The sequence below is a fragment of the Camelus bactrianus genome, chromosome 12 (assembly GCF_048773025.1).
Source record: "Camelus bactrianus isolate YW-2024 breed Bactrian camel chromosome 12, ASM4877302v1, whole genome shotgun sequence".
Taxonomy (NCBI): Eukaryota; Metazoa; Chordata; class Mammalia; order Artiodactyla; family Camelidae; genus Camelus; species Camelus bactrianus.
The window spans coordinates 63,433,009-63,445,721 of record NC_133550.1 but is presented as its reverse complement, the minus strand read 5'-3'; the positions used below and the strand labels follow the sequence as shown (position 1 = coordinate 63,445,721).

Sequence of the window (12,713 nt, the reverse complement as noted above, 5' to 3'; positions counted from 1 at the left end):
GCCTGATTCCTCTTGATAAATATGCCACAGAGCTCTCCTAGGGCCCTGAGACCCCAGTTTGTAAAAACCTCTCATGTGGACCTTTATGTGAGCTCCCAGAAAATCATATTTGCTCCCAGAAAATCATTCCCATCTAAGCTGCTTTCCCATGGACTCAGACAGAAAAGTGAGTTATTTTTTTTAAATCGTCACTGGGTACAGTAGCAAGCACACTGGATGCAGGCTCAGGAGACCTGGGTTCAAGTCCTTGCTGCTTCCTTAGTTCTTTCACTGATTTTCTAGGTGGCTTCTGGCAAATCACATAACGTTGTTGAAGCCTGGTCTTTCTCTTCTGTAAATGGGAACGGGTTTTGTACATAACAGCCTTGGAAGGATGCTAGAGAATTAGGTTAAACACATAAATATGCAAGAAAGTGTAGCAGAAATGAAAAGGCCTCATAGGGGTATGCGTTCTTATTATTAGATGGGGTAACATAAACTTGCTGCTCTGAGTCCCCATCTGAAAGGGTTTTGTTTTTTCACTCTCCTGCGTGTGCCTTCTGGAAGCCTGCAGTGTCCGATAGCTGGAGATGTATCACAATGAACAGATAATTGCAGGGTCCGGCTTTGTGTTTCCTCTTGGCTCTTGCAATGGACTAGCCTGTTATTTCCATCCAAGGGAAGCAGACCCATTATTTTTATTGGCTCTTCTTCTGTCACGTTCATTAATTATAAGTTCCGAGGGAAAACATCTCTATTTAGGCAAAGATCTACGTCTCCTATGACTAGCATGGCCTTTTTAGGGCACCTACTGTGTGGTGTGCTCCCTAGGAAACAGGCTTGTAGCTATGGTAACTCAAAACTCCTCTGGGCCCACGGTGCGCATGAGGCAGCCGCAGGGCTGACTCTGTTGATTTCTCTCTTCTTTGCTGTGGTTCTAAATCCCCTGGGGACATTGGTGGGATTTACTGAGAGCTGATTCCCTTGGCTTTCGCTGCATCTTTTGTCCTTTTATAATATGAGATGTAAGACTAAAGATCGTGCACAGAGAATCGCATGTTTTAATACCCTTGTGCCAAGGTGATCTATGGTGCTGAGCACAGCACCCTCACCTAGCGGGAAAGGGGATATGGTTATTTATTTGTCGAAAAACATTCATTGAATGAATGCCTTTTAGATGAGTGTGAACCCTTTTGTAACATCCACATCTGCAAAGCCTGTTTTCAGGTTCTTTTGCACCAACAGTAGAACATACATTTTGATTCTTACAGTGAAGAGGGAGCAGCTGTGGTGGTCTGTCTTCGCCTCTCTTGCCCAGTCCTCCTTGTGAACTGCAAGGATTTGCCAAAAGGCTGGAAGGGGTTGGGGTGAACCCCCCACTGCCGCCAGACCTGAACGGGGGCCCAGTGTCACTTGATCAGCATGTGTTAAGCATTATAACAGCGTAACAGGCGTGTGCTAAGTGCTGGGAAAACAGAAATAAATGGGACCTGGCCTCTGTCTGGGCTTCCCGATTCAGTGGGGAACACAGACATGGAGTGAGTGGCTACGAAGGGGTTGTCTGGGGCGTCACAGAGTGCGGTGGGGACACGCAGCCTTGGTCTGGCCTTCCAGGCCTATGCTCCACAGCCCTTCTCTTACACCTGCTGGTCCCCTGCCTTTCCACTTGGACAATTCTCCATCTGATCTTCCAAATTCAATTCAAAGGTCACCTTCCTGACATTCTGCCCACCCTGAACCTGTTTTCTCAGAACCTGCATTAAATTGTTGGTTTGCTTGTCCAGATCACTGGTTTTTGACTACATACTATGTTTAGCACTGTACTTAGCACAAAATTAATCAGACCCCTGAGGATTGACTCATCTGATTCACACAAAGCAAACTCACAAGAATCTAATCTATTAACCAGAGAGTCATTTTCCTCATTTCCTGGGGGAGAGGGGACACAAAGGGGAGAGCAGAGGAGAAGGCTGTATGTTCCCATGGTCCCTTGTGGGCTCCCTTCCTGTCTGATGGGCACCTCGCTTCCACAGCAGGAGCACATGGGAGCCTTTTCCCAGCTGGACTGAGAGACCCTGAGGGCAAGGGCAGGGTCTTCTCAAGCAGTGAAAGAAGAGAACAGGGATTCGACTTGAGGGTCACATCGATGTGGTGGTTAATTTTATGTCAACATGGCTAGGCTAGGGCACCCAGCTGTTTGGTCAAACACCAGTCTAGATGTTGCTGGCAAGATATTTTTCAGAGGTGATTAACATTTGTATCAGTAGACTTGGAGAAAAGCAGATCACCCTCTGTAATGTGGATGGGCCTCATCCAGCCATCTGAAGACTGTAGGAGAAAAGACTGAGGTCCCCAGAGGAGGAGGGAATCCGGCCTCCAGAACCGCCTTAGGACTCAGGCCTGACTCCTGTCAGAATTCCCAGCCAGCCAACCTTTCCTGCAGATTTCCAACTTGCCAGTCCCCAGAATCGTGTGAGCCAATTTCTTAAAATAAACCCCTCTGTATAAATACATCCTTTTGATTCTGTTTCTCTGGAAACCTGGACTCAAACACTTGATCTTACATGGGGACTTATACTGGAACCACAAGAATTAGAACTCGGAAAATTGGGGACTTTTGACCAAAGCCATCAGATCTTAAGCTTTTAGACTTGAAAGCACTCTAAAAGGTTATCAAAATTACAGTTTCATTTCATGATTGAGAAAACTAAGGCTCAGAGAAGCCAAGTTTCCTAACCAAGGTCACCCATTGGAGAAGTAATCATAATAGGCAGGACGGGTACCTGGTCTTGTCTCACTTTTTATATATTGAAAGGACAGCAGAGAAAAGGGAAATAATGTCTTTGCACTGTGCCTCAATTTTTATGACGGCATAGGTAATCAATATCCTTTCAGGATCCAATTTATGCGTAAAAGAGTCATTTGGGTTCCAATATGGAGAATAAAAATGTGGAGGGGAGGAATTGTACAATTGGACATTATAAATGGTTATTCTTTTCCATGTTGAAATTCACCCATCAGAAGCTGAATCATCCATGTTAAGTATTGTTCCGAACAAGTGATGAAATTTGGCAGCTTTGAGCAAGAGACCAGAAAAATTGTTGTAATATTTTGGTTTATAAAATTCTTGTGGGAGGATCTGGGGAAGATGGTGGAGCAGGAAGCACCAGGAATGTCTCACCACCCAGACAACAGTTGCACTGGCACGTCTGTCTGGTGTAACGATTTTGAGACTATGGAGTCTGCTGAAGGCTCACAACCTTCAGGCTTTGGCTCAGAAAGAGAACTTATACAAAAAATCGTTTTTCCAATTTTTTTTAATTGTAAAATATACATAACATAAAATCTACCATTTTCATAATTTTAAGTATACAGTTCAGTGATATTAAATACATTCATAATATTGTGCAACCATCAGCACCATTCATCTCCATAACTCTTGCCATCTTGTAAAACTGAAACCTATACACTTTAAACACCAGCTCCCCGTTTCTCCCCCGGGCCCAGGGCAACCACCATCTACTTTATGTCTCTATGAATTTGACTCCTCTAGGTACTTCCTATGCATGAAATCATACAGCATTGTCTTTTTGTGACTGGCTTATTTCACTTAGCGTCATGTCCTCAAGTTCCATCCATGTTGTAGCGTATGTTAGAATTTCCTTCCCTGGTGCAAAGGAATATATGCTTTCTGCTTCCTGTATTCTGCTTTATATAGTAATTTCTTATAAGTTTAGGTATGAGCTTGATAAATGTGAAGCAGATGACTCAGTCCCTAAGAACCTGATCGGTTTTGTTTGCACTCGAAAAGGTCTCTTTCTTCATCTGTTCATTCATCTGACAGACATTGACTGAGCACCTATGCTAGGACCAGACCCTGTGTAGCGCTCACAGTACAAAGAGGAATAACTTGGTCTCTGCCCTGAAGTAAAGGGGGCCCTGCGTTAAGTAAGGAGGTGAACTGGAAAACCTTTAAAGCTCCTTTTATGATAATAGGTTGTGTAATTTTATAAAAATCACAACTTCTTGGTGCTAGCAAACTCCGCCCTCTCTGGGGCTGGACCCAGGCATCACCTCCCTTGCCCAGCAGCCCACAATTCCTGACTTGCCTCTGTTGGGGCAGATGACGAGGGAGCTGGGGTCCAGTGGTCCCAAAGAGAATTCATTTTGTCACTGATACAACAGGGAAAGCAGAAATTAATATAGTGAATATCGCTTTTCAACCAAGTTTGCTAGAACATCGGGAAACTCCTTGTTTTGGAATGACAGTATCAACGGCCATTAAAGTGAGCATAAGGTAAGGTAGTACTTCGTTTTGGTGTTGGGGTTCTCCTGTATCTCAGACCCTTTCACTAGTTCTCTAGAGAGCTGTCTGGATGTCGTCACTTCCCTGAACATTTTTTATTTCATTTTCAGCAGACACACCCTTGTCCACCACGGCGTGGCTCCCAGGAGAGCACTGGGCTTGCTGCCGGACAGAGGGAGACTGGCCCTGCGCCTGGCCACTGGCAGGAGAAAGGCTGTGAAATCAACAGGCCTCAGTTTCCAGCCTGGTTCTGCTCCATTTACGTGTGAGTAACTTCGACCAAGTTAGTCCATATTCCTGACCCTCCATTTCAACATCTGCAAAATGAAAGAAGCCACACTCCTCCCAAAAAGGTAAAGGAAGGACCATGGTGGGTCTTTTCCCAATGGTACCTTGATTTTAAATTGGGGACCCCTCACTCTTTGCCGTGTGACATCCAATGCCCCCCCCCCACTCTAGTCACAGGAATATGTCTGCTGCTGGAATATACCTTCATCAGAGCTGATGGGAGACAGAGAAACATGGGCGGGGAGTTCTGGAAGGAAAAGCTTCTCTCCTCCACGTGGTCTTGAATGAGGAAACACCTGACCCCAGGAGCAGCTGACAGCTCTTCAGACTGTAAGGGAAGAGCCTGCCTGGGAGTGGAGCCGGTCCTCATGCCTCACCTGGAGCCAGAGCTGCCCTGGACCATTCGTCTAAGGGAGACAATAGACCTGCTTTGTTATTTCAGACAGCTCAAGATTAGTTTTCTGTTTCTTGCAACATCATTAAGTCCTAATTGATCGTAGCAGGTTGAATGGTGGTCCTGCAAATGATATGTCTACAGCTAAACCCCTGGAATCTGTGAATGTGACCTTATTTGGGAAAAGGGTCTTTGCAGATGTAATTGAGTTAAAGGGTTATCCAGGCAGGTCTTAAATCCAGCGACATGTGTCCTTATAAGAGACACACAGAGGAGAGACACAGAAAGATGGATACAGAGATTGGAGTTGTGCAACCAGCGTGCACCTGGAGCTGCCAGAAGCCAAAGAGGCCAGTCTCCCCAGAGAGAGCACAGCCCTGCCAGCACCCTGATTTTGGACTCTGGCCTCCAGAACCACAGGAGAATAAATACCAGTTGTTTTAAACTACCAAGTCTATGGTCATTTGTTATAGCAGCTGCAGGAAACAAGTACACTGATCAATGTGCATTTAGAAATATTAATGTCCTTTTTTTTCATACATTTAACTTCTTTCCATGCCTTTCCCGTTCCCCCTTCCTTAAAGGGGTTGAGACAGTCCAGGCTTGAGCCAGGCTGCCTCAGTTACATACCAACTAGGTCACTTCCTTGCTGTGTGACTTTCAGCAAATTACTTAGCCTCTCTGTGCCACAGTTTCCTCTTCCATATAACGTTTCTACTAGGACTAAATGAGCGAGTACATGTAAGTACCTGGCATGCAGGAAGCAGTGCATGTAAGTGGTGGTTATGATGTCTTCTCCCCTGCTCTAGGGTAATTTTCTTCCCTCATCAGAATGCTAATCTTTCATGGTAATGAGCCCAGTTTTGTTCCTTGCCTAGATTTTTAAAATTATTATTTCTTGTGATTCATTCACCTCATTATGCTTCTAGGCCATCGAAATAGGGAAAATGTCATTCAGAAAAGTATAAACTAACCAAACCCAGTGGGATCTTACTAAGTAGCCAAAGTTAATGATTAGAAGATTCAAAAGTCCACACCATTAGTGAAACAAAGACAAAGAGCCTGATTTAACTAATAAGCTGTTCAGCACCATGACTTCTAATTGGCTCTGCCTCTCCAGATTTCCCTTTGAAACACTTATTTCACAGGGTATAAATAATTTAATTGATTTTCAGAATAACTGACTTGTTTTCAGCATGTACTTGTATGTTTGTTTGGTTTGTGGTGGGGGCATATGATGGGAGAAGGAAGGGTTGCTAGGTTTAAGGAGCCTTCTGACTATCCTATTTTCCAAATTTTAAAGTCAGCATTTGTTTCCAAAGCAATCATTGTCTCTCTTTCTTCAAGGGAATTTAAAAGTAGGCCTTATCTTAAAAATCACTTAGCTCAGAACGGACCAGCGGCTCTCATGATTGTTCTCCCTCCAGACACTGGCAATTTCAGAAAGTGTTTCATTTCCTAGGACCACTGGACTTCCAGAGCTCTCCTCCCATGCTGCATTAGCAGCGGAGTGTCCCTAATTCTCTGCCCATCTACAGGGCCTGCTCATCTTAAGATTGGACTGTGTTCTTTTCCTTTCACTGTCTTTCCTTCATATAAATGAGAAAGGAGAGAAGGACAAAAAGGGCTGCTCCCCAAGCCAATTCCTTTACCATATATGCAAAACCAAGAGCCTTTGATGGTACACCTCGGCACGGCCGGAAGCCTTGATTTAGACAACATCAGACTTCCTAAAAGAGGGAGGCTTATCTGTGGCTCTCCCCTAAGACCTTCATGGGCAATTACTGAAGCAAGTGAGAAAAAAAAGATTGCTACTCTGTCATACAAAAAACAAAACAGAAACCCAACTGGTGCCATTGTACCAAAGCCATCTTTGAAAATGAAGACCTAACTTGGTGCACTGTGATACGACACCTGGAGGCTGGTATTCAGTATAACCGGTGAATTACTCGTTTTGAAAAAGACATTTTAATGGCTCTGTGACGTTGGTAAATTCTGACTTCTGTCCTTGACCTGGCTGGCCGCGACTGGGTACGCTTCCACGATGCAGCAGTGAAGCTTTGAGATGACACCTTATCCTATTATCACCGGAAACCTCAGAGCAGGAGGCCAGCCATACCTTCGCCTGGACTGAGAAGCATCCTCATGGTGGAGTTAAATGGTGGGCGAGCGTGAGGGAAAGAGGGAGGATGCAAATGAGGATGTGAAGAAGAGGAAACCAAAGATCCCACGTTAGGGAGAAAGAAGTACAGGCCTGTAACAGTCCCAGTGTCATCCCTCAGCCTGCGCGTGTGGTTTGGGTGATGTCAAAGAGACAGGAGGCGTGCGGGACAGTCAGATAACATTTTCCTAAAATAATATAATTCTAAAAACAGGTGGATTGCAGTGAGCAGGGTCAAAACTCCTGCTTAAATTCTTTTCTCACTATTCTTGCCTTTTCCTTGGACTGGTGGTGTGGTGTCTTGGAACAGGATGTGGTCACCATTTCTGGAAAGGCTGAGGTCAAAAGTGAACATAAATGTTTTCTGATCTCCTACTTTCTGCCTCTCCCTGGCCTGCAGGCTGTCCGGTGGTGTGGGGAGATGGGAGATGGGTGGGGTCAGTGCAGCTTGTGTTTGGCTGCATACAGTAGAAACCTAACCACAGTGACTTTGCCAAAAGGGAGTTATTTTTCTTATATACCAACTCTGGAAGTAGTCGGTCTATGATTGTCATTTAGACTTCCTATTTATTTGACTATCTTTATCATGAGCTTCTCACCACGTGGTCATAAGATGGCTGCTGAACCTCCAAGCATTGCATTCAAGTTCCAAGCAGGATAGTTAAGGGCAAAAGGTAAAAGAAAGATGTAGCTGATTTTATCCCTTTTCCACAAGCTTTTATGCCATTGTCCATAACTAAAATGGACATCGCCATCCCAAGGTGCAAGGTAGATGCTACCCCGAATAAGCCTGGGGTCATTAACAGGGAAAAGAGATTAGAATGTGAACAGGCAATTAGCAGTGCTTCTTACACAGAGTCCTTAACCTGGGCTCCATGGACCGTCAGAGAGCTATGGGGAGTATCCATGGAAACATTTGCACAGATCTGTTTGTGTGTGTTTTTCTGTAAATTCTCAGCTTTTATCTCTTCAGATAGTTCCTCTCTTCTATTCTCTTCCATCTTCCCTTCTTGGACTCCAAGCAGACAAACATTAGACTATCCCACTATCAGGTTATTCTCTGACATTTTCCATCTCGTTGTCTCTCTGTGTTGTATACTGTGCGATAGCCTCACATCCAATTTACTCATTTTCTCTTCAAATTGTCTATAACCTCCTGCTTAATCTGTCCATAATTTTTTTAATTTTTAAAAGTTCTAGTTAGTTCTTTTTTTTTTTAATTTGCTGGCTCACTTTTCAATAGTCTCTTGCTCATCTTTATTCTGTCTCTTTTCTAAAATTTTATATAAGGTTATTTTACATATTCCAGTATCTGAATAGGTTTGAGTCCCAGCCCTGCCACTTATTAGTTGTATAACCTTGATCAAAGCATTTAATCTTTCTGAATCTCATTATCACAACCCTAATGTGGGAACAATAATAGTCCCTATCTCATGAATTATTATGAGAATTAATGAATCCATGTAAACATAGAATTTAGAACAATGCCTGGCACATAGTAAGCACTATATAAACTTGTACAGTTTTTATTATACTTAGTTATTTCGTTCATTGCCTGCCTCAGCCTCCTGGAGTGAAAGTCTTGGGAATCTTGTTTGTTTTGTATTGTTACATCCCCCTTACCTACAATAGTGCTTGGTACAAAGCAAACACTCAGTGATGCGTTGAGCACATGAGTGAATATGAAGAACCTTGCATTCAAGTTAAGGATTATGCCCCGATTAGGGAATATGCATTCTTTCAAACCCATATGGAACATCCTCAAAAATTAACTACATACAAGATCGAAAGTTAGTCTCAACCAATTTCAGTGAGTCGGTGTTATACAGACCAGATTCCCTGTCCACCAATCAAATGAGTTAAAAATGAATAAGCAAGAGATCAATTTTAAAAACATGTACTTGCAACTTCTTTAAACACCTCTCTCAGTGGCCCTTGGGTCAAAGAAGAAATAATGGATACTACGATTGTTTAGAACTGAATGCCAAGGGGCATGCTTCGTATTAAAACTTAGGAGATTCCGTAGAAGCCATACTTCAGGGGAAATGTTTGGGTGTAAACGTTTATATTAGAAGGGTAGGAAGGCTAAAAGTAATGAGATAAACATCCAACCCAGTCAACTCAAGGACAGGAAAAAGAAGTGGATGACAGGGAGAAAATCGGTAATTAAACCGGGGACCTAAGCGCAGAGGCCAGGGTCACCCGTCAGAGGCCACTGGTCTGATACCTCTGATGGGCGCCCTGGACACCCTCTGTCTGGCTGCAGGCTGCTGCCCTGGGGGCCTGGGGCTTCTGAGAAGAACGAGCAGACCAGGCCACACCGAGTCCTTGCCAAGCGGCCCGGGTGCTCCTGCCCACCAGGGGCCGCCCACGTTGCTCCTGCTTTCTTTCCCACCTGCCTCCCACTAAGAGGCAAACGCTTCTCATTGGAACCCCGTTCAGCAGTGAACCACGCATGTCTCCTTCCTCATTCACCTCCCTGCATATTCTCTCCTCTCCTGAGGTCACCCCACTAACCCCGCAGCCTCCTAGGAATCCCATTTCTCAGCCCCCAGCCCCGTCAGACGTAGGGGTCTGGGGATGGGTTTGCATCCTCCTGCATCACCGCCCACAGCCAGTTGAGCTCGCCCCTCCGTTCATCTCCCACAGGTCTCCTCCCCTTCCCCTTCCTCACCAGCCCTGCGTCTCTGTCCTACTTCAGACCTGATTGCGTCTTTATCTTGTCCTGATTATTTTAAAAGCCTCCGCATGGCTTCTGTGCCTTCAGCCTGGCCCTTCCTTTCCATTCTCCACACAGCGGGCGCCCAGAGCAATCTTTCTGGAAGCAGAAATCCTGTGGCCTCCTTCACTCTGGCTCACGTGTCCTGGGAGGGCTCCATTAGCTCCCCAGGCCGTCAGGGGCTCCCTCCCTCCTCCTGGAGCACCCAGAGCAAACCTCGGCCCTGTGACCTGTCACGTCCCTGGCATGTCTACTGACCTTGCTGAGGGGGACCGTGCGGGTGTCATTGGCTGTTCAAAGTGCGGTCTGTGACCGGCAGCTGGGGCATCACACGGGGGCTCCTTAGGAATGCACAATCCCCCTGTCCTCACCCAGACCTACAGTCTTAATTTGCACTTTTAAAAGACCCCAGGTGATACATTTTCACCGTAAAATTTGAGAAGCTCTGATGACCCATGAGAAGCTTCTGCCAGGCGAGAGGGCAATAGAATCTGAAGTTCAAGTTGGCCTCTCCCTCGCCTTTCTTTTGGGGAGCTGGGCGTGGGGGCGAGGGGGTGGGCTGTGGGGACAGCCTGTTGAGATGACCCGCGCACATTCTAGACGGAATACAATCAATGCAAGCTTTGAGACTTAGATCTGGAAGAGAACTGATCATTCCGGAAGCACCAGCAATTTCAGGTTGATGCTGTACCACCCTGATCAAGGCAGACAGATGCCAGGATGTCAGCCCAAGCGCCTGTCACAGCACCGACTAAGAGAACTGCTGAGTGCTCACCCCTTTGTTGAAGCCCAGCGTGAGGGCAGTGCGGCAGCAGGAGGCCGAGGAGAAGGGAGCTGGTTCCGTCCTGACGCCAGGAAATTGCCCCGGGAAGATGGATCTGCGTAGTCATGTCATTATTAGACCAGAAAGCACTTTGTGTTGAGCCTTTTGTGCATGTTTGACTCAGCCAGGTTGTCCCACCCAGTACATTCTTAGCACTCCTGCCACTCAGCCGGCAGTCACAGGCAGTGACACTGGAACAGCGGGCCCTGAAGCCTGACTTCTGAAAGGCTCCAATGGTCTTTTATTGCTACAAAATACATCTCCAGGGTAGATCTAAGCCCTCCAGTGAGAGGCTGCTTGGTGGTGTGGCGGGGAGGACAGGGCTGTGACATACCCTGTGGGGACCCGAGAGAGCCCAGCAGAGGGGAGCAGCCCATGGTGGGAGATGGACAGAAATGACCCCACACGTTCCCTCTTTCTCCCTGGTGTTCTCATTCCTACAGCTGAGGAAGCCGAAGCAGGCATCCCCCAGCTAAGGAACAGCAGAGATGGTATTATGGGCTAGATTGTGACTCCCCTCAAAAAAGATATGCTGAATCCTACCTCTAGTACCTCAGGATGTGACCTTATTTGGATATAGTTTTGTGGCAGTGGTAATTAGTCAAGATGAGGTCATCCAGGGTTAGGGTGAGCCCTTGATTGAATGCGACTAGTGTCCTGTGGCTGTGTGACAACAGAAGCAGATTGGAGTGATGCATTTACGAGCCAAGGATGCTGGCAAACACCGGAAGCTGGAAGAGGCAAGGAAGGGTTCCTCCTGGTGGGTTTCAGAGGAAGTGTGCCGCTGTCAGCACCTGGATTTTGGACTTCTAGCCTCCAGAACTAGGGGGCAATAGATTTCTGTAGTTTGTGGCACTTCGTTACAGCAGCCCTGGAAGCTAATGCACATGGGAGCGTGGTTTCCCCATTGCTGTCACCCGGACACAGAGGGGCTGTTCGGGATCTTCAGCTCGATAACATTGCTGCTCATGTGCCCACTCCAGGCCCCTCCCATGCACGTGGGAGATGGTCGTCATGGAGGGAGGGTCCACAGTGCTTGGAGGGCTTCCAGGGTGGAGCTGACAGCTGAAAAACAGGAGGGCCAAACTCCTGCCTGGAGGGACCCTGTAAAGCCCATGACTTCATAATGAAAGCCAGCAGGTGAGAGTGTCGTAGCCAGGCCCCAGAGGAGCAGAACCTGAGACTGTGCTCGTGCAAGGGATTCACAGAAGAGGGGCTCGCAAGAGAAAGCTGTCTGGGGAAGCTGCTGGAGAAGGATGTGGTTTCAGGAGAAATCCAGCCTCAGCCTAACCCGTAGGGGAGCTCTGGAGCATAACTTGTCCCACAGAGGTGCTTCCCCCCAAAAGGCAAGGGGCTGTGGTGTGACCATAATCTCCCAGCATCTCCTCGGCCAAGAGCAAGGCTTTAAAGGAGGGCACAGGTGTGAGCCGTTAGCAGCCAAAATCTGCAGCAGCTGGGGATGCGGGCGGCCCAGGGCAACACCAGCCGCTCAGTGCCGGGTATCGGAATCCTGACTCTGTCTCCCACTGGCCGTGCTCAGGCAGTTCCTGTCTGCACAGTGTGTTCACCTGGTGACGAGAGGAGACGGGGCATTGGGGTGAGGCAGAGAAGGAACTAACTAGAAGTCAATCACGGTGTCTTCTTTTTCTGGTGTGTCTGTGGAGGCGTACAGGGCGTTGGAGAAAAAACAGTTGGTGCTGGCAGAATTCCTCACGGTTTAATGATCAGTGTTCCAAGAACAACACAGCCTTTGACTTCTTCCTCTGAAACTCATTATTTAAACAGAATTTTGACGAACGGTCAAAATAACTTAAAAAAAATTTGGATCAATTAAGGAGTGCAAGTTTTCTTAATAAGTCACAAAGATCCAGGGGTACTCGGAGCACATCGTCACCTGTCTGAAGTGATGTGATGCCCTCCTCCTTCCCTGTCCCTGTGCCTCAAAAATAAAACCAAAAAAACCAAGGCGTCCCTTTGTTCTGCGTTCCAGGATAAAGTTGAGGGCTCAAGCCCTTGCTTGGTTGGCAGCCAGCGCGGTAGGGT

The 12,713-nt window shown here is 46.6% G+C and overlaps 1 protein-coding gene across 2 annotated transcripts in view; it reads left to right on the top strand.

The window, feature by feature from the left end:
* SLC25A17 (solute carrier family 25 member 17) overlaps positions 1-5,415 on the top strand; it is a 63,601-nt gene extending 58,186 nt beyond the window's left edge. The window contains exons 9-10 of one of the 2 annotated variants that reach the window (XM_045520629.2): positions 4,396-4,550; positions 4,745-5,415. In XM_045520629.2, coding sequence (XP_045376585.1) covers positions 4,396-4,550; positions 4,745-4,857 — 268 coding nt within the window. In that variant the 3' untranslated portion in view covers positions 4,858-5,415. Of the gene's footprint in view, positions 1-4,395; positions 4,639-4,744 lie in introns of both variants that reach the window. The other variant, XM_074375600.1, reaches the window with a different exon arrangement.
* The last annotated feature ends 7,298 nt before the right edge of the window (positions 5,416-12,713 follow it).